General features: G+C 41.8%; 1 protein-coding gene across 4 annotated transcripts in view; it reads right to left on the reverse strand.

Annotated features, from left to right (window-relative positions):
* The window catches only part of DACH2 (dachshund family transcription factor 2), a 303,182-nt gene that overhangs the window by 34,234 nt on the left and 246,129 nt on the right, over positions 1–22,819 (reverse strand). For all 4 annotated transcript variants that reach the window (XM_035113844.3, XM_060270328.2, XM_035113842.3 and 1 more), the window contains 2 exons: positions 21,221–21,356; positions 17,843–17,923 (listed from right to left, as the gene is read on the reverse strand). In XM_035113844.3, the coding sequence (XP_034969735.1) occupies positions 17,843–17,923; positions 21,221–21,356 (217 nt within the window). The remainder of the gene's footprint in view (positions 1–17,842; positions 17,924–21,220; positions 21,357–22,819) is intronic.

The following is a 22,819-nucleotide window of genomic DNA, read 5'->3' on the forward strand; positions in this document are numbered from 1 at the left end:
TCCTGAAATTGGCCCTCAGGCTCAGAACCCCCCCCCCCCACAAAAAACATAAAACTTGAATTACTGACCTGGAAAGACCAAAAAAGTATGTCTTAAAGAGGCACTGAAATACAGTCAAAAATGGTGCCTACCAAAATTCAGGAGCAAGATGATTCTATATTAAGGGGGCCATCACAGAAAAGGCATTGTGCCCTTTCTGGACATCAGCAGCCTCTCCATGGGCCATGACCCACCTCGACAGATAATAATAATAATAATCCATGCCCTCCCCAGCCAAAACTGGGCTCAGAGTGGCTAACATCAAATGTACAACACATTAACATAAAATCAGGCAATCAATTAAAATACATCCTAAAATCAGATCAGGATCAGAATAAAATCCAGTCAGATGGCAACCTGCAGATTAGGGCTGGGGACCTTAAATGCTCACCAGACCCAACTGTTTGTGCTGAACTTGTGAAAAAAATTGGGAGGCCTCTTTCATGCAAGTTCTGATGAAAGGGGAGAGGGAGACTGAAACCTGACCAAAGGCTTGGCGGAACAGCTCTGTCTTGCAGGCCCTGTGGAAAGATGCCAAATCCCACAGGGCCCTGGTCTCTTGTGACACGAGTATTCCACCAGGCTGGGGCCACGGCCAAGGCCAGTCTAATCTTCTTGAGGCTCAGGACCTCCAAGATGTTATTATTTGCGGACTGTAAGGTCATCTGTGAGACATACCAGGAGAGGCGGTCCCGTAGGTCCCGTAGGTACTGACTATTTTGCGTAATAAAGGAGAATATAAAATTATAGTTGGAAGGGGCCCAAGGGTCATCTAGTCCAACCCCCTGCAATGTAGGAATCTCAGCTAAAACATAAATAGATGACCCTATGGGTACTCTGGTCCTGAGAGGACACATTGCCCCAATCCCCCTAAACCTGGAAGTGGTAACCGGTGCTGCAAAGTGTGCCTGTGTTGAAAATTAAGGCATGCAAGGTTCTGTCCAGGCTCTAGCATCCGTTATAGTTAGTCCAAGTAAAGTGGGACATACTGTATCATATGGTATATCTGGCTGATTCAGTCTCGTGGATTATCGCACTGATTGGTCTTTGTGGGGTGGTTGCAAGTATCTATGCTTCTCCAACAGGAAGGCAAAGATCCAATCACATGACTGTATGAGCTGCCTTATAGGAACTACTGGTTTGCCTAGTCCAGCATTGTCTAATCTGAATGGCGGTATATCTCTGGCTGATTACTTTCTCTTCACCAGCTGCCTGATCTTGGAACAGGATATGCCAGAGATTAATTTGCAGAGCATTAAGCTATGGATGGAGAACTTTTAACCCTCTAGTTATTGCGGGACTAGATATTGATGGGAGTTATGTTCCAACAATATCTGTATGGCCACAGGTATCCCACCCTTGACCCTCCCCATTATAATGGTTAAATTAGCTTCAGGTAGGCGTGTAGCTTACTGGCTTTCCATCTTGGCTACAGGCCTCATATCTCTTCCCAGCTGCTGCACCAGGAGGGACCCAAATGTTTCAACTCTGATGTCTTTTTAACAACAAACTGCTTGAGCTTCAGTAGTTCTCTCTTGAAGAATCTACTTCTGTTGCTGTAGTTTAAATTATTATTGATGCCATCTCTGCTTTTAAATGCTTAAATGCTTTTAAACAGTAACCTTCTCTGAAAGCCTGTGGGCTGAAGAGTGGGAGGTGAACATTTGCAATAAACAAACCAAAGGAAAATGCAAAACAAGCAAGCAAATGGACATGGATACTCTTCTTTGTTCCCTTGTAAGCAGGAGCCCTGCTGATCTTCAGACTCCTTATGCAAACACTGGTCTATCTAGTCCAGTACTGTTTCTACGGACTGGTAGCAGTTCTACAGGGTTGCAGACAGGGGCAATCCCAGACCTGCCTGGAGATGCTGGAGATTGAAGCTGGGACCTCCTGCAAGCAAGGCTGTTACTCTAACCACTGAGCTATAGCCCTTCCCTTTAAGTCCTATCGCCAGGTAGGTTGGGTACACATAGCCCCTTCCTCTTGCACATGTCCTCACGAAACCCCACCTCTCATCCCATGTCTATAATTTCATCTTTCTCTTCCTAGTTTCTCTTTTCCTCTTACATCTTGTCTCCCCTCCTTCCTGGGCTATTCCCTTCTAGGTGCCAAGTCCTGTCAGTCTGCTGTTCCACTCATGGCTTGAAGATGTGCAGTTCCCCACTGTGCCCTGGTGATGTGGATCACTAGCTGTCAGCACCTACAGATGAACTGTCCTCTCCTTCAGCACATAGGAGGGCAGGGCAATAGCGGTGGCTGGTGGCCACTGTTAGGGTGGACAGCAGAGAGGCCAACGGTATGTCCAGTCAGAGCCAAGTAATTCCAGTTTTGTTTCCATCCTCCCCCCTGCTGAGTTCTGTGAGAGCAACATCAAGACTCAGGAGGAGGAAGCTGACACCAGGGCCGCCCTCTGGACTGGCTATGAGTAAGAAGGCAGGTAGGTAGGGGCTTGCTGGGGGATGAATGATGCTAACAGGGCAACCTCCCCCCCCCCAACTGCTATTCTGGGCTCCTTTCCCCTCTGCAGGGTAAAAGATGCTTGTTAGCGAGGGTAAACATATCTAGAACGTATCTAGAAAAATACAGAAAAATAGCAACACATGGGGAGACTCAGATGAGAAAACAGCAAGGGTTAAGGACTCCCCTCCCTGATTTTTCCCCCTGTAACTCACAACTGCAGCCTACCAAAGATGTTTTCAATTTTAAAAAATCCTATTAGCTCTAGTTTTGTTTTGTACAAGATGATGTTGCAACAATTGTCAGAGTTCATTAGTGACAAGCCATTCCTTCTTATTCAAAGTTCACGACAACACACTCCTTTTCAAACAATGTCATTTGGAACGGAGAAAATTTATTTTTCATGTCTTGCAGAGTTTCTGCCAGCTTTGTCCTGGTATGATCCACTTCTTAATTCTCCTTACAACACAAATATTTTAAGATCACCATGGTTGATTTTGCTTTCTTTGTCGGAATGATGACTGCCTCGTACAGTGGCTCAATTATTTATTATCATCACCATTCATTGAGTATTTTTGTAAGGAATGTACTCAAAGAGGTTTAACCAAAGCTGAAACAAACAATCCACCCCCCCACAATTAAACAATTAAGAAGCGAACAAAAACATAAAAGCAAAGCTTATCCCCCCCCCATTAAGAGGAAGAAAGAAGCAGAATGCTAAACAAAACGGAGGATTGCAGGCCATAGGGAAAGTTGGGCTTGAATTCCCTCCCTCCTAGAAAGAATAAAATACCTAGAAAGGGGGACACTGATTCAGCCTTATGATGTGCCTTCGTGAGAGTAAATCAAAATGATAAAGCAACAAGTATTAGTAATAACAGCAATAATAAAAGGTGAAGAAGAACAAGTGATGAGGGGTGTATGTGGGAAAGGTGAACCTCCTTAGTCCATACTTTCTGAGACAAATTTGCGATGTAGCTTCCCAAGCCATGTGTACAAAAATGCACACTCTAGGGTAAAGTGTGAATAAAAATGCATATATTTTGGTGAAAATAGCACACAGAAATGCAACATAGCATGGAAAATTGCTTTGCAAAACTGCATAGAAAAATATTATATTAGGAGAAAATTCACACCAAAATGTTGATGAATTTTCATAAGGACTGATGTGGAAATGTGGAGAACTGAACTGGAAGACTAGGAAATAAGAAAACAGAGAGAAACTGAAAATAACTGTTTTGCCAGTCTCTAAAGTAAGTGGTGGAAGCAGGTGGTTATGAACCTGCAGAGAAAGAAGGAAGAAAAGAAGGGGGTGGGGAAGTTGCCCTAATAGTTCACTAATATTTGAATACCAGCAAAACAATATGGGAACCGTGGCTTCCCTTTCCTTCCCAAACATTCCTCCTTTCCGTAATCACCCCTTGTTAGGGAGATGTTTGGTGGCTGCTTGTCATGGGCAGCATCCATCTTCATTTGTATCTATCAAATCCATGTATAGATGTTCCTGTGATCCTAAATACTTGAGATGGCATATTTGTTGCCAACATTACAGTGATCTCTCTGAAGTGCTGGTGAGAAGCATTTAGTGTTGGGGTTGAGTTGAAACATTTTCGCTATGAAAGCGGGTTTGGAAGGGAACACCAACAAATTATCTGAAAGGTCCTTTTTGCACTGGTTTTACCTCTATTCATGCCCCTAGGCAGTTGCTTTGGCGTTCTGCTGGATGGCTTACTAGATCCAGCCAATAAGGGAACACATAGCCAAAATGATCCAGATTTCCCCACCACTTTCATGTTGAGGACACTCAAAAGCACCCCTTGGCCACTTCAAAAGTAAGCACACAACCATCACCCTGGCACACACTCTCCCCTTTGATTATTTTCAAATGTAATTTATTTTCTCATGAACTGATGGAGAATTGTCAAAAGAAGAAGAAAAAACGAGCAAATTTTTGGCAGGGCACACTGCAATTTTAAGCAGACAAATAAGGGGAGGTGTAAGAGCTAAGCAGCTCCTTCCTGTGTTGTTTTTTGATCTATGAAAAGAATGTTTATAGAAAACATATTAAACAATCTACATGAAGCTTGCTAACTTTAGAGGCAAGTATTCTAAAGACAGAACTGCAGACTCCAAGAAACAAATGAGGCTAAGATTGAAGAAGGTCCTATCTTCCTGCCGCAATAAATTCTTGCATGGGTTGTTAATAGACATATGCTGCTACCCCTGGAGCTCTTTGGTGTGCGATTCAAGAAATATGCCTTTATTGCCAAAGTAACACCCACCTACCCCAAATATAATGGCAAGTAATGTGATCATTGCCCTTGGCGGCACCATTAAACTGGGCAGTGAACTGCTTCAAATAGCTTGTGAGTATTCAGCATCAATACAGACTTAAGGAGGTTGGGTTTTAACAGCCAAATGTGCACCACAGTCTACCCAAACATAAAAAGCACCTTTCAAACTCATTTTTTTTTACTGAAATGTTAATGACCAGAACAAACTATAGGAGGCTCAAAAGAAAAGAAAAAATATTTCAGTGGATGAAAGGAAACACTAAATTAAAACTCCAGCTTTTAAAAGGGGTGGTGGTGGTTGCTGTAATTTATCTGCTTTAAGGAAATTGTTAGCTAAGGGGATGAGGAAGATATTAATCTTTCTCTCTCTCACTCACTCACTCCTTTTCTCTGGAAGAAGTGGAAAGGTTATTTATTTACTTAAACATAAAAACCAATAAGAGTCAACAAGTAAGCCATCTCTGAAAAGCTTTGCCAGGATAACAGTAACTTAATGGTTTCCAAATATACGTTTCCTACAGCTTTGTTTTAGCAATAAATAAGAGCACATTGTCACAGTGTCGAGAGAGTGAAGTCAGAATAAAACAAGTTTCTCTTTCATGTTCTAAATGATCAGAACAGAAAAGGAGAATGACACTTATGCGGAAATGTATTGCATTTCCCAACAGAGAAATATTTACATGTCTTTTGACCGTGAAATATTTACACAAAAGCCATGAGAAAGAACTAAGATGACTTGGGAAAACTGAAGAGGGGAAACAAACTTCTGTGATTAATCCTGCTACCAATAAGTGCCCTGGATATGCAGAACCAAAGGGAGCAAGGTAAAATAAATTTACCCAGGAGACAATTCCGGCAGGATTTTCAGTGTGATAGCCCACAGTCACAACTGCATAAATGGTTCTTCGACCAACTGCCCTTCTCAATGCAAATGAGAGATGGCATGGGGATTGGGTGAAATCATCCTGGTGAAATCATCCTGCATTCTGCATACTAGAGACTTGTTGTTTTTCAAACTTTTCTTCTTCTTCTTGAAAGCAGAGGTGAGGATCTTTTTTCAGTACAGTATAAGGGCTACAATGCATTGCGGGCTCCTGGAGGCCACATGCCAGAGGCAGAAAGTGAGCAAAGCAACAGATACGACTCTTGCACGTGTACATTCCAGCCATATAAAAACCCACAGATTTCTACATACACACAACCGGCATCCAAGCAAGCAACAGACACAGGTTTCAGACACAGATCTTTCTCAGATCTACCTGAAGATGCATCGTATCAAACCTGGGGCCTTAAACATGAGATCTACTGCTCAGGTGTAACATCTCTCCAAAATGGGAGCATCCTACAGCAACTGCTTTGTTCAGCGTCCATGCACGCTACCACCTCAGAACTCCTCCATGCAAACAGTTTTATTCACAACTTGTTAAAAGGGAAAACTCTGAAAACTTTCCATCTCTGGAAAACTAGGGAGATGGCTGCTTCACCTTGTCTATAGCTGTCTTTAACTAGAACCTTTGCAGGATATGATTATTTTTAATGGTCTGAGAACTGTATGGTTCAAAACATCAAAACCACCCTCCCCAGATCCATTAGGGATTATATGTCATCCCGAGCAATTTCCAACCCAAAATCTGTACAAATTTGTCACCGTGCATAATAAAAAAAATATGGTAATGCAGTTGTAATGCTTCACTCGGCATTGTATTTGATAGTTAATTAGTTTGTTGCCACGCCCTTGTAAATTATTGCTATTCATTTGAGCCCTTGAGATGCAGCAGGTTAAAGATATTAAAAAAGAAGATTAAAAAAAACCAATAAAAGCAACTCTGAATGGGGGGAAAACATGGGCACCTGCATCTGAGTAGCAGAGTTCATAATTTCGTTTGACTCTCAAAAACTGCCAGAGCAGTATCTGTTCCAAACGATAAATCCCAGTGTTGCCAAGCTGAGATTGTTTGGTTGTACTGCTAGCATGAACACATCAAAAACAACTTTGTCAGGAAAGGCAGCAGCTTTTGGCAGCCAGGAGACTAAAAATTGTAAGTTTCTGCTGTAGCCGGCAAGGTATATATTTTATTATTTTCATTATTTTTTGTAGGGGGTGGTGGAAATAAATGTGAAATTCAGTCTTCCACAAAAGAAGCAGTGTCATGAGAAAACTTGGGACTCAAAAAACTTCTGTAAACGCTGCATTTTCAATATTGGAGTGTCAGTCTTCATTCATTCCTTGACAAGGTTGTCAGTCAAACGGCAATCTAGTTTTGTTAAGACTTTAACCAAAGATCAAAGCAATGATACTGCTGAGTTCACATTATCTTCCCAGAGATAACGACTCAAACACTTTCATACACTGCATCGATATTAACTTTGCTCCGGTCCATTCTTCCTGGGCAAATAAAATGACACAACGTTTTGGCAGCCTCTGTAGGCCTCACTGCTTCCCCCCTGTCAATGGATCTATTCTCTCCATGCTCTCCCCCCCCCTTTTCTTTTCTCCCAACCCCTCACCCCAGTTGCTAGCTCAATACTGTGGCCGGCCAGCCCAGCATTCAAATAAATGGATGACCATTTTTAAAAAAGTAAGAAAATGAAACATTCTCTCTCCCTCTCTCGTTCTGGGTCTCCTTCTTGAAATATATCAAATGTCTTTTATTCAATAACAATAGTTAGGCAATAAAAAGATGAGTGAGCAAAAATGTGGTATATCATCATTTTGCTTCTGACTTTAGCCCAATGGCAAATGAAAGGCATCCAGAATCAATTCCAAGAAGCTAATAAATTCCACCAGTGAAAGCAGGGAAAATATAACTTTTGCAACCTCATCATCCAGCTGATTTGTAAGCAAAGCTGGCCCTCGTTCCTGAACAGTATGTCACCTACAGTTTCACTTCCAAGTGGGTAATATAACATTTCTACGGAGCTTATATTCAGAGGCTAAACATATTTATATCTTCTTTCCCAAAACATACAGCCAGCTAATACCACAGTAAAAATAAAAATGTTCTGGCGACGGGAAATAATCACATTGATTGCTATCAGTTATTTCACCAAGTAATGGTGACAGAAAAGTATGTCAGCATGCAAGGGTGTGCAGGCTGGGCATTTTAAAGCTTTGCAATCATTGCAAAGATCTTTAAGGGTTTTACAAGGTGCCCTAAATTGGTTCCCGTGCACTTTACAATTGCAGAATGGTGTCTCCAAGGCCCACAATTGTGCATGTGGAAATATTCATGTCTTGGTACACTCAGTGGTCCAGTTCAGATGTTATGGGAGAAACTATGGTTTGACTGTTGCTATATAAAGAGCCTTGGTCACCCCCAGCCTTTCACAGGTTTCGTTTCCCTCCCTCACTTCCTGGTTTGCATGAAGTATAACTGGTTGTTGCACCTGTTCTGAGCAAGCTAATATTACCACTACCCATCATTCACCTTCAACTCAAAATCGGAAGCCTTTTCAAAGCATGGTTTCTATTTCTAGTTTATGAAGAAACAATGGCTTGCAATAATCAGTTTGTGTGATTCAGATGCAAAGATCAACAAAACGTATTGCAAACCAGGAGGTGAAGAAGATAACTGGATCATGCAAATGTAGGCTAAAACACTGTCTGGTGAATTGGGCAAAGCCCATCTCCCCAGGAAGACTGAATAAACCCACTAAAAATAGATGGTTGGATCCAAACTTAGATCTGCTTAGAGCTGGCTCATTGCAATAAACAGTATTTAAGATATTCTGCAGGTTCAGCTGAGTCCCGTGGATTTCAGTGAATTTACTCGAAGTCTGGACCCAACTGATAAGAAGTTGTGCCCATCAAGTTTTGTAAGTCCCGGGCCAAGATCATATTGTTACTATGGCATCTTATGACCACTTTACTTGTGGGATCACCTTAACCCGCCATATGTGCCTGCTTGACCGCTTTGATTTGCATAAGTGGTACTGTTACAAGTGCTACACAATATACAGTGGTACCTCGACTTACGAACGACTCGACAACCAAATTTATCAACTTACGAATGGGGCAAATGGCCGCACGTTTACGAATTTCTCGACATCTGAACGGAAACGGCGGCGGGTTTAGATAGGGTTTTTTCAACTTACGTATTTTTAGATGGGGTCGCTTCGACTTATGAATTTTTCTGTTTCCAATGCATTCCTATGGGAAATCGCATTTCCAATGGCGCTTTTCGGCTTACAATTTTTTTGACCTATGAAGGTGCCTTTGGAACGGATTAAATTCGTAAATTCGTAAGTTGAGGCACTACTGTACATCTTGCACTTGTATGAAATCAATCTTTTATTGTGGCTGCACCTACACTTTGGAATTCTCTGCCTATTGCTGTGAAATACTCTTTTTCTCACCTGCTTAAAAAATTTTTTTATATTGTTACATATGTTTTACTTCTTTGCAGATACTGTTGATTTTAATAATCCTTTTAAATACCTATTTTAACTTGGGTGTGTGTGTGTGTGTGTGTGTGTGTGTGTGTGTTACTGATAATTTCAATGTTTTATTCTACATTTTTGTAATCCACTTAATTGTTTTGTTTTTACAATCAAGTGGTAAAAAGATTTTGTTAAATAAAATAAGAGAAGGGAGCAGGCAAGAATTCACATTCTAACCTGGGAATTGGGAACTGACTGCTTTTAATGAAAGGGCTGGTACCATGCTGCTTTTGTGTGGTTATTTGTATGTTTTAAACATATGCTACTTTATTTACATACATAATTATAATTATATTAATGTTTAATTGTTTTAAAGTATTGTCGTTTTCTATGCTTTTAGTGGTTCTTGTTTATATCTGTAAACTGCATTGAGTCTCGCCAGGGAAAATAAATCTATATAACAACAACGATAATAATGATAAAGATAAAAAAAGATAATGATAAAATGATAAAAGCTCTATAAGGCAGAATGCGGCTAAAACAGCCCTGACAGATGGCTGCCCTCTGGAGAAATAGGGTGTGTTCACACAGCAGTTTGTTCCATCCTCATGTTTCCCTAACTGTTGATTTCTGCATTTACACGATGTAAAAGCCACTTCCAGAAACATCGTGCAATGCAATTGCACAGATTTAGTGCTCATTTATATGTTACTTGCTTCCAGGAAAAAAAAAATCTGTTTGCTAAACTTGCATTTTATTCCACCATGTTTCTGGAAGCTGGTTTTTTTTAATGTAATGTGAAAGCTCAAATGTAATGCAGGAATTAACTGTTAGGGACAATCAGTAAAACTGAATAAACTGCAATGTGAGCCACAGAGAATAAATGTGCTCCATCTTCTGCATGTCACCTGCCCATACATCTAAAGATGCTTATCTTGTTTCCACTTAATCTTCTCCAGGCTAAATGTACTACCGTATGTACACAACTCCTTCAACTCACAAGACTTAATTTCCCAGTCCTTTAGCATCTTGATCGCCATCCTCTGCATATGCTCCTGTTTGTCAACATCCTTCTTAAAATGTGGTCCCCACAACTGGATGCTACGTTCCAGATGTTGGCCTGAGCAGCATACAATAAAATGGAACTATTAACCCTGACACTATTGCTTTTGTTAATGCAGCCCAACATTGCATTAACCTTTTTTTTAGCAGGCACACTGCACTGCTGGCTCATGTCTAGAAATATGATCAACTAAGATGCTGACCTGGACCAACCATGCTAAAGAAAAGGACATAATAAGTGGCAAGCACAGCTGGGTATCATGCACCACCATTGTAAGGAAGGGTATCTATGTCACTCTCACCTCTCATTCTCCACCTCACCCCAATGTTGGGTACAGCAGGGCATGCTCCAACTCCCTGGAGTCTTGCTTCAGTCCAAAGATCCATATAGACCAGTAACAGATCTGTCCTCTGTCTTTGTATTTAGTGAGATGCCCCATATGAAGCTCGGAAACAGGACACATAGGAATAAGCCATGCAACACCCAAAATCTGGTAGTTAATGTCATAATGCCATTCTTAACGTGATTTTTACTTACTGAATTTGTATTCTGCCTTTCCTCCACGGAGCTGGAAGCAACATAAGCTGCTCTCCTCCCCATTTCGGCACCACAAACATTCTGTGAAACGGACTGAGTACCAAGAGTCTCCCAGTCAGCTTCATGGCCAAGTGAGGATTTGAACCTGAGCCTCCCTGGTCCTAGCCTGACACGCAAAACACTACACTGGACTGGCCCTAATATATTGCCACTCTTCTTGGGTTGCGATGCTCAGAGCTTAACACAGTGCACAATGCTCCAATGTATCAGGAAAACCCAAATATTCTGTGTGAAGTTAAAACAAAAAAAACCAAGCCTCTCAACCTCTGAGATGTGATCATTCCCAGCGATGGCCTTTAATAGTCTGCTAGTTAGAAGCTTCGTATTGATTAATGAAGGCTTAGCAAAAGACAAAGAGCCTGCAATGGTCCAAGATAATTCAACATTGCTTATGACATCAAAGATGTTGCTTAGGTTTGCGTGTGAATTACGGGATGTGTGGATCAGCCGTGTGCAAATTAGCCATCCTCCATTGTAACTGTGAATCAACATCAATACCCGCTTTCTTTCTTTCTTGATGTGTTCACTAGAAACTTGAAAGACAACCTTGAATGTCTTTATTTATATCCTTCCATGGCCCCACAAGTCAGCCTTTCATGGCTGTCCTTGTGACACTATTCTAAGAGCTGATAGCAAAAGATGCCATTAAAAATGGTCTTAGCTACAGTGCGCATTTAGCGCTGGTTAGAGGAAATAATTGCAGCCAGGGAAATGCTAGCCAGTCAATTAACCCCTAAATCACATCTTGAGCAGCACAGTAAATAAAGGGTACAGGTTCAAGTCTCAATTAGGGTGACCGTTTCCCACCCACCCCGCTCCTTTAATAATGTAGTCTTGTGGTCAATTAAATTCCTTAACACTGGATTAATTGCTAGAGGAACAACGGGCAACTTCTCATTTAAAGGTTAGTTATAGAGTGCCTTAGCCTATTAGGTTTATTGTCAACTAGTTCTGAAGCATCAGTCAATTGTGACGGGAGTGTGGGGGAGATACTTGCCAATACCACTGAACTATTCCTGATCCTGCCAGTATCAGCCCTTGTGCTGTCCTTCTTTCAAGCTGCAATCCTCTACATACTTACCTGTGCATTAAGCTTCCGTGAACTGAATCGGCCTTACATCTGTGGAAACATGTATGGGATTCTGCTCCTAGGGTCATTTCACAATAGGTACTTCACATTCGTGTGTTTTGCTCCTGGTGTTGCACTGGTACGAGTAAGAGGGAAGGGAAGGGAACCGGTCCCTTTGAATGTTTTGATTTACATCCCACCTTTGAGGATACAGATGGGGAGCCTTTGGTCAATGTTGAATCTTGAAGGCTTGTTTAAAAGTGTAGAGGGGCGTGGGATGTGTTTGATCTCATGTGGTACTGAATTCCACAATTTGGGGGGCCACCACGGAGAAGACACTATTCCACGTGCCTGCCAGCACACAATGCACTTAACATTTTGTCTGTTCCAGCAGACCACAGGTCAGCTCATAAGAACACAAGGAGCTGCCTCACACCAAGTCAGACCATTGGTTCATCTTGCTCAGTACTGACTATCAGCAGCTCTCCAGTGTTTCAGGCAGGAGTTTCTGCCAGTCCTACCTGGAGACACCAGGAATTTACTTTGGGCTTTACTGCACTCTACCACTGAACTGCAGCCCTTTCCCAAAGCCATTGTTTTATTGTACAAATCGTCCCCTTACCAAATGAGTGCTCCACCATAAACTCAGATCTCTTAAAAAAAAGATTAAAAGATCTCAGCTTGTAGCTTTAAAAGCTATAGATGCTAACCCCATCAGCATTTATCAGTTTGCATGGCATATTGGTGGAAACAGCAACTTGGGATATTAGTTTGCCTTTCCATCTGCTTGCCCTCTAGATTTGTGCCATTTATGAAGCACTTCTTTGCTACTCTTTTTTGGGGAGAAGAAAGTCTGGGATCACCTCATGGGAAGCGAAAGACATATGCTGATATTCTAGACTGCGACTGTTCGAGCGGGGAGGGGGGTGACTGATTCTTCTTGGACAGCATTCTGTTGAGTAGGTGCTGGAATCATATAAAACAAACACACCAAAAAAGCAGAGAAGGAGTGTGTGTGTGTGTGTGGGGGGGAGTCAGCTAAGTTCCTGAGCCAAATCACTGATCTTTTCTTATCTTCCAACTCATTAATTTTCACCCCTTGCTCAAAAATGAAAACAGTCCATCTGAAAGACTGTCTATTATTACTGCAACCCCTCCCCTCCCCAAAACTATTTCCAAAGTTTCTGAAAGCAATAATAACAGATGCTGGAAGGGTTGAAAGTATCAGAAACTGCAATGCCATGCAGAATAAAACTTCAAAACAAAAAGCAGAGGGTGGGGGGAGAGATTTGCACATTATCCCAATAACTGGGAATGATTAAGGGTTTATAGACACAGGTAGATAGTATTTCACCCCTTATATAATACAACTTACCAAATACAACCTAGTCTCTACAAACAAATCGGAAAAGGATATGGTCCTTTTACAGTATTTGTAGGCAATTGCTTTCTCAAAAAACAAATTAGTTCAGATATCTATTGCTAAAACGTGGGTCGCTTGAGGAATCTGGTGTTCGTAAAAACCACTATGAACAGACTTTGCACCTTCCATGTCTGGTTTGGAAGTCAGTTATTTACCAGGTTTCACAATTCCTGAAACTTCTGGTGCAATTTTTGGTTCAAAGAAAAATTAAAAATTCACAGATTAAAGCACAAATGGAATTGTTCACATGCAAAAATGACATGAACTAACTTTCCCATCCTCAGCTAAACAAAAGTGTCATATATTCAAAAATGTAGGAAAGGGTTGGTGCGTTATTTCCCTTGCCTATTTTGAACATATTCAAATTTTCCAGTTTATAGGGACTGCATAATACTGCAGGGGAGAATTAAACTTAGGGCTGCCGACATGATTTTTAGGGGCCCAGAACACTGCATGTGAATTGGGTTCTCCTTCTCACATTCAAAAGTGCCATGAGAACATTCATACCCTCTTTTGTAGGAGGGATGGAGTACACAAAATAAAAAAGTAAGATATCTGACAGACAGAATGCCAACAGGTGAAGCTTTCACCATAGGTGTAAAGGTAAAAAAAGGTAAAGGATCCCTGGATGGTTAAGCCCAGTCAGAGGTGACTATGGGGTTGTGGTGCTCATCTCGCTTTCAGGCTGAGGGAGCCGGCGTTTGTCCGCAGACAGCTTTCCGGGTCACATGGCCAGCATGACTGAAACCATTTCTGGCAGAACGGGACAATGTGACACAAGCCAGAGTGCACGGAAACACTGTTTACCTTCCCACTGCAGCGGTACCTATTTATTTGCTTGTGTTGCTATGCTTTCAAACTGCTAGGTTGGCAGAAGCTGGGATAGAGCAACAGGAGCTATTTCCATAATTAAAAAAGCCCTAACCTGACGGATTTCTGCCTGCCATACACCTCAAGAGCCCTGCTCTTCTGCCTGTGCCAATCCTGAATGATGGAAAGAACTTAAGTTTCATGAGTTGTAAACTGGTTTTGTTGCTGTAGAGCTTTCGTCAGCAGATCTTATGTTAGCAGTACTAGATTTCAGATGGGGGTTGTGATCAAAGGAGATTGATGATTTACGGCAACTAAGCTCATGCCTGGAGAAATCAACATTAAATTCTTAAAAAGCAAGCTGAGCATTCTAAAAACATTTGTTGTGATCATTTATTTATTCTTTATTAGTTACAGCAATGTTATCAGAACAAGTGAAACAGCTACTACTTTCTTTTTCTTGTTTTGAGCAAAAAGGATTCCAGCCTTTGACATGAATCTCTCCATTTACAAGTTTTTACCACCAGCAGCAATGAATCCCCCTATTTTTCCTCTATGGGTGCTAAAGCAATTAATCACCTGCCTTGGCCATTGCTGCCAAGTTCAACCCCTGCCTCCACCAACTGCATTTACCTAAAAGAGACTGAATAGCAACACTGTACAACACTGCAAGGGGATCATACACTACTCGCCCACGCCCCCCCCAATAAGTATAGCAACACTGGGCTACTTTGTAGGGATGACATAACCTACAAATCCTCCTGCTCTTTGCAACATATGCTAATGATGGATTTTATTTCCATTAGCAGGACAATTACTTGATACCCAGATACTGAAGGAGAAGGAGAAGGAGGAGAAGGTAGCATGAAGCTTAATCTGAGAAATAGCATGGATTCCTGTTTATGCTGCTAATTTTGAGAGGACACACTACTGCCCTGTCACCACAACACTGCAGTTCTGGATTTCTCAGTTGTTGTTATTATTATTATTTGGGTAGCAATCACTTCTCTATGGAAAAAGATGGAGGGGGCAGCTTCAAAATGACACAGAAAGTCCCTTAAAAAATAACAGGGCAGCCTTTTGATATTGTTTGAATCTAGAGGAAAAACCAGTTTGACATGTGCCCGGTGTATAAGATGATTGGGCGTATAAGTTTGACGTATATTCCAGTTTGACGTATATTCCGGTGTATAAGATGATTGGGCGTATAAGACGACCTCCAACTTTTCCAGTTAAAATCTAGAGTTTGGGATATACTTGCCGTATAAGAAATACGACCTGGCGTATAAGACGACTTTTGGGAAGATTTTCCTGGTTTAAAAAGTAGTCTTATAGGCAGGAATATACAGTAAACATGGCTTCAAAATGGCCCAGGAAATCTCTTCTGTATTTTCTGGAGAAGAGATTTCCTTGGCCATTCGGAAGCCATGTTTGTGTCTTCTCTGGTTTGTGTGACTCTACGCTTCTCTACAGGGTTCATAAAACACACCTCTGACATCACTCACTGGTGAAACACACTGAAAGGTATCTGAAGAAGTGTGCATGCACATAAAAGCTCATACCAATGACAAACTTACGTTGGTCTCTAAGGTGCTGCTGGAAGGAATTTTTTTATTTTGTTTCGACTACATCAGACCAACACGGCTACCTACCTGTAACTGAAAGGCATGAGTAAGCTCATAACTAACAAAGCAATTGCTTCAAATGGTGCCTGCACATTTTGCTTCATAACTTTCATTCCACACGTGCTAGGGGCACATTTATTATATTTTTTAAAATGAAAGCTCACAGTTTGGCTCCCCTGCTGGATCTGGACCTGTAACCCCTCTTCCTCACCCCTAGGTGGCCCTGATTATTGCGGCATCCTACAGGGACACACTCTGAATTCTACTTGCTACCTATTGAGGAACAAGATAACCTTGTCAGCATTTTAGGGCTTCTCAATATGGAGTGTTAACAACTGTAGCTGGATTTTGCACAAATTGCCCTGCTAATTGTTATGGAATACCAAACTTTTGGAGTTACATTTAAGACGTGGGCAAACATCTCTCCCTCACTCCCCTGCTCCCCCACCCTGCCCTCATTACATGCTTTTAGTAATTTGCTCAATGACTGAAAAACTCCAAGCTACAGCAAAGCTGGCATTTTATGGCCTGCAGAGCTATAAATCATTTTAAAAATCATGATGATATTACTCAAACCAGATGTGAAAACATATGTTTGCCATGCTTGTGTAAATTGCTGACTTGTCATACTTAATAAATGTTGATAATTTTGAGTTAACTACATACCACCTTAATAATAACTTTGAAAACCTTCACAGGAATAAATACTATTTTTTTTCTCGGTAAAGACAAACAGTCAGGGTATGAAAAATGAGGCTCACATTTCATACAAATATTACGGAAGGAAATACTGTATACAAAACACAAGTAACAGAAGTATATAGGTAAGCTACAAGGCACAGCCCAGGTATGACTGCAGAATTTGCACTCCTGAACTGGCATTCCCTATTTAATATTCATCTGCTTGGTATAATTTTGTTGGAGTGTGAATCAATATTTGTATAATTTTGCCATATAACTTGCAATAATCTGTAGCCACAGGCTCACTCCAAAATTGCGTGTTCTAGGAAAAAAAAACTGTATTCAGAAATGCAACTGTCGGCCAACATGCTGAGTCACAGTAAGCACTCAAAATCTTTAGTCATATTCATATTTAATCTATTTTTTGCATACCATATTCTACATGAATTTATTTATGTAGACATGTTCACTCTGCTTTTCCATTCATATGGTCCTTTGAAGCAACAACAACAAAAATCAGAAAGCTCAGACATTGCAACACACACACACACATATACTCATCAATGAATGCAGCAACCAGCAAAACTGGGGAAAAGAAGCAGCAGCAAAACCAGGACCTAACTCTGATAAGATGACCATCTGTTAGGCAGAAGACTCAGGTGACAAATGCTGGGGCACATTCCCAAGAGCCACGTTACAAGGGAACAGTCATAGCTCAGAGGTAGAACATCTGCTTGACATGCAGAAGGTGCCATGTCTGAAGGCAAGACAAGAAGGAACCAGATGGGTATTTCAATACAGGGTTTGATATATGAGCCTTATGGAGCTCAAGACCCTAATATCTCAAGGTTCCCCCTGCACTACACTTGGTCTTGGTCCTCCAGAACTATTCAGGAACAGATATCCCTATCCAAGGGCATAAACATCTATCTTTGTGTTGAAATTGTGTATTATGTCCGTCAACCGGCGTAAATGCTCTCTTCCCAATGAATAAAACCTGGCTCTATTGAACTTCATGCCTATACTTGTGGGTTGCTTTTCTGTCTGTCCCTTTCTCTGGTTTGTTTATTTCCATGAAACTCGAGGTCTGGATCAGCTGTTTTACCTCTACATGAAAGAATCTCACCAATATCCCTAACAACTGATTGAACCACGTAAGCAGAACTTGCAGCCTATGAACCAGACTGTTTGTTTGTTTGTTTGTTCTCCACGGTTAGTACCCGGGGGGGGGTGTCTTTGCAACAAATGCGATCTAATTGCAATCTAAAATCAAATGAAAACTACACACTTAGCTACTGTGATCATTTTACAACAGACAGAAAGAGTGCAGTGAATCTAGTCTGTGATCCTTTGTGAAGAACGAAGATCCTTTGTGAAGAATGAAACATGAGAGGACATTACCTTTTTCCTTCAGGAGTTTCTTTGGGTTGGGTCCAGGATCTTGATCCACGGGTTCACCCTCTCTATTATTTGGCAGCATGCCTAAAAGAAAGGGCACGACAGAGTGAAGAAGGAGAAGGAGAAAGAGTGAGGGACACTGACCTGCATATTTGCCAAAATTATAAACAATATCCTCAGTGTACAACAGTTAAGAGCTGTGGTTAAACCACTGAGCCTAGGGCTTGCTGATCAGAAGGTCGGCGGTTCGAATCCCTGTGATGGGGTGAGCTCCCGTTGCTTGGTCCCAGCTCCTGCCAACCTAGCAGTTCGAAAGCATGTCAAAATGCAAGTAGATAAATAGGAACCGCTACAGCGGGAAGGTAAACGGCGTTTCCATGTGCTGCTCTGATTTGCCAGAAGCGGCTTTGTCATGCTGGCCACATGACCTGGAAGCTATACGCCGGCTCCCTCGGCCAATAATGCGAGATGAGCGCGCAACCCCAGAGTCGGTCACGACTGGACCTAATGGTCAGGGGTCCCTTTACCTTTACCTTTTTACTATATTCTTGGGGGGCCCTCAATCTTCTTGAGATTGCTATTCAGGAACTGGAAATGTATTGTGCCACACACCTGCCACAAAGGATCAGGTTTTATGAAGCCCAAGAGCTTCAACATAGCTGGCCAATTCATACAAAGTCAGATGGGAAATGACCTTCAGAGCCCATCCTTTTAGTTATTCGGTGTCCTTTTTCCACTGGTGGCCCTTGACTGGGTCAAATTACATCCCAGCCAGAGAAATCAGAATAGTTAACTTTATGACCACTGCAAAGAATTCACAGATGTCCTTAAGGCTTAACCCCACTATGATTGCAGTGTGGAATTGTGTGAAGTGAAGCAAGCCTTACTGGGATGGATACCTACTCTTCCTACTACAGATGCTTTCACATAAATATTTATTTGTCTCCCTTATCACCATTGATGGTATTCTACTAATCTGCCTGAGGTATATTCAAATGTCAATCCATTTATGCGCTCTGAAATACGAAGCAATACTATTTCCTATTGTAAGAGAGGTCACATCTCTAAGTGAATTTGCAAAATACTTTTTCCCACCTATGTCAGTGATAGGTAACTTGTGGCCTTCTAGATGTTGCTGGACTTCAGATCCCATCAGCCCTAGCCAATGGCCAAGGGTGATGGGAGTTGTAGTCTGACATCCAGAGGACCAAAGGTTCTCCATCCCTGCTCTGTGATCAATACTGGTAACTAGAGTCTAGTAATAGATGCCTGGAAAATTGCTATGGAACATGAAAATGCATACTAGTTAGATCGTTCAAATATAAATCACCACCATTTCTAGGAATTATCTTTCACTTTTTTTTAAAAAAAAAGCCCAGTTCCCATATTTTGTACCATGTTGGACACATACACAAGTTCAAAAAAATTCATATGCATCATTTGCTCATGCACCTTGTATGATAGATTCTGAAGTGGTTGTGTAAAAAGGCACCTAGTGTTAGGAGCCCACATTATCCCCTCCATATAAAAGCCTAACACATTAAAGGTAGACTGGGGCTATGTTTTCTGCCAACAGCTGTACTCCAACACCCCTGTGCCCTGCTACAATGGCATCTACATGTTCAGTGAATATTTGAAGGGAGTAGCCAGCTATACTCCCATTGGCCCCCTTCTCCACATCACTGGGACTCCCAATTACATATAGGAGAACAGGGGGCTCTGTCTTCTGTGAGAAGGGAAGAGCCAGATAAGCACACTTGCCATGGGCAAGACCATATGGCTTAGCTCCATGCCACACACACACACACACACACACACACACACAGGTTTTTTTTAGCAGGAACTCACCAGAACTGAGTTCCGGCACCTTTCCAGTGGGCACCATTGCCATTATAAGACAATGAGGGAGGTGTTCATGGTGCGTTTTTGCACCTATTTTTCTAGAAAAATAGCACTGCGCACCCTCCATCCATTAGCCATACACATGAGAAATGGGAGTCTAGGGGTATGGACAAAATGAATGGATTTTTTGGAGGGAGCGAATTACCAATTCTTGCAGACAGGGGGAAATAAGCCTGCAAGCCTGCAAGCACAATACAGTACAAAGAAAACCATGAAGAAAGTGAAAAAACTGCAGATGAGTTGAGACATGAATGATTTCCTCTGAAATGTTCAGATTAACTAATTAAGAAGAGTGATTCATTGAAATCATTTCGGAAGAAAAATGCTTTTAATAGACCAGAGGATTTAAGGAATTGGTAATTATCTGTAATTCCTCTCACTTAATAGACAGATATAGACAGCTAGATGGTTAACCACCCAAACTGATGGATGACAGTTCAAAGACAATAATCTGTGCTACTGAGATTTTTTTTTTAAAAAAAATGTAGCACCTGTAAAATCACATGGATGAGGTAACTATATGATATTTGGCTTATCTTCTCCATTGATTAAAAATTACATTTGTCATACTTAACAGAACTATTAAAATTCTATCCTAAAATAATAATAATAATATTATTATTATTATTATTATTATTATTATTATTATCAACATACTTTACATGACTCTGATGAATGTTTGTTGTCAGAGAGCAAACATTTTAAAACAAATATGGCGATTTTCAGGTTGCAATCAGATTGCAGACTGAGACTATAGGAATGTAGGTAGCCTGCCCTACACAGAGTCAGACCATTGGTCTATCCAGCTCAGTATTCTTTACTTGGACTTGCAGGAACTCTCCTAAACTAATATACATAATCTGCTTCCTAAATTTTTCAGGGTGAAACCAACCAGAGCATATTCTGTGAGGAAGAACTAATTATAACGGTTACCTAATTAAATTGGATTTAAGCTTGTATCATATTCCTCTGTCCACTTAAAATTGGGGCACCTTCTTTGTGTGCAATCATCCTAGGGAATAAATCCAACATTGAACTTCTCTGAAAACAATTCTAGGCTTGTGCTCGTAAGTGGCTAATCTAACTGATTACCAGTAAATGTTATTGCCACCCACAGTCATTATTTCTTGTTTGCATCCTTTGGATATATGCTCACTTCCTACAATTACAGTGGTATATTGGCTTGCATACTCAACCTGTTTTGGGGTGCCGTTCGCACCCAGAAAACTACGCAGCCTGAGCGGCGCTTCCACGCATGTGCGAAGCGCTGATAAGAGTGCTTCTGCGCATGCGGCGGAACCTGGAAGTAAACAGTTCCGGGTCTGCACGGTTCTTATCGAAAGTACGCAACCCGCAGCGTACTCAACCCGAGGTATGAATGTAGCTTTCTTTCCACCTGTCTCTTGTGAGAGATCTTTGACAAAGGACACTTCCAGACATCAGTGGCATCAGAACAGTCACCATGAATAGGGTACCAACCAATTCTATCTGATGTGTTGTCAAGCTGCGATGGAGAACTTGAAATGCTGCTGCTCTGGTGTGAAGAGGCATGACTCCCGGGCCGCTGACTCTCTTCCATGGATGGGGCTGGTGAAGGGCTGTCATGAATTCTCTCCTTTAGAAAGAAGAAGCACATTAAAATAAAGTATTTGGAGTACATCGCTGCTGCCCCAATTCAGACTCATGGCTAGGCCACCCCCCCCAAAAAAACCCTATCAGAACACACACAAATATCTGCCAAGACAGTACTATCCTAGGTGCCTCAGCAGAAGAGGCAGACAAGGGTAGTCAAGAGGGAGAGCAGGAATGAATACTGGCATGGCTCTGTTGCAGTGCCTTTGAATACAAGGGGGACTCAAGACCGCTGGGAATAGCAGGTAGGGAGAGTGCTGTAGGTGGCTGTTCATAAGGCAGCCAGGCATCAACCAGCCCCAGAGTGCTCTGGTGAGAGAAAGTCAAAGGTGGAAAAGAGCCCAGAGAGATTGGGGTGTGTGTGCTTTAACTCCACTCCTTAATACCTGGGGCACAAGCTAAGGCAGTAGCTGTGTGAGATGACCATGTCATAGTAAGCAATTAAAGCAATCAAATAGTATTTGGTGTTACTTTAGAATACACTTTCAAGATCAGTTACCCAAAGGACAGTATATTTTACCCCCAATGCATTTTTATGCTGTACACCAGGGGTGGGGTAGCCTGTGACTCTCCAGATCTTGCTGAACTACAACTCCCAACAGCCCCAAACAGCATGGTCAATGGCCAGGAATAGTGGGAGTTGTAGTTCAGGAACATCTGGGGAGCCAAAGGCTAGCCACTCCTGCTGCACAACTTTGCTGAACTGCTTTGTGTTCTGTTCTGTGGATTGGGTCCACCTACATCTGCTAGGCTATACCTCAAGGTTTGCCAAAGTGTGAGAGGCTCTGTCCTTAGATCCATCAAAGACCTCTTTCTCACCACCTGTTGCAGCTCTGATCTCTCTCCGTGCCGATGCCAGACCCTGCCCAGTGATTTTTTTTATTTTAGGCTTCGGCTTCCCTAGTCAGTAAGGTACCATACTATATGGAATACAGTTCTCTGTTTCAAGTGCTGATTGATCCAGGTCCAATTTAAAGATAAAAAGAAGGGAGATCAGGAGTCCTGAAGCTGCCTTATTAGTAGTTAGCAGCTGGACAGCAGACTAAGCAGGCACACTGGTCACCTGGTCACAGTTTCAACCCACTATTTAAATTACAGTAATTATTTCCAATTTTGCATCTATACCTACAAATTAACACATGCAAATTTTATGTAAATCTATCCTCTTTGTGTCCTCTGTTGGTGATGCATGTCCTCTAGGGAGGGGAGGGCCACTACTCAGTGGTAGAGCATCTGCTCTGCATGCATAATGCCCCTGGTGTCTTCAGGTAGGGCTGGGGGAAACCCCCCTCTGAGATCTTGGAAGCTGCTGTTGGTCGGTGTACACAACACTGAGCTAGATGGTCTAATGATGGGACTAAGTATAAGGAAGCTTCCTCTGTTTTGGCAATGTGTTAAGTTGCCACACTGCTAATCAGGCCTCATATTTCAAGCTCTGCTTCCAGC

This window comes from Zootoca vivipara, chromosome Z2 (assembly GCF_965207765.1).
Source record: "Zootoca vivipara chromosome Z2, rZooViv2.hap1.1, whole genome shotgun sequence".
Lineage (NCBI taxonomy): Eukaryota > Metazoa > Chordata > Lepidosauria > Squamata > Lacertidae > Zootoca > Zootoca vivipara.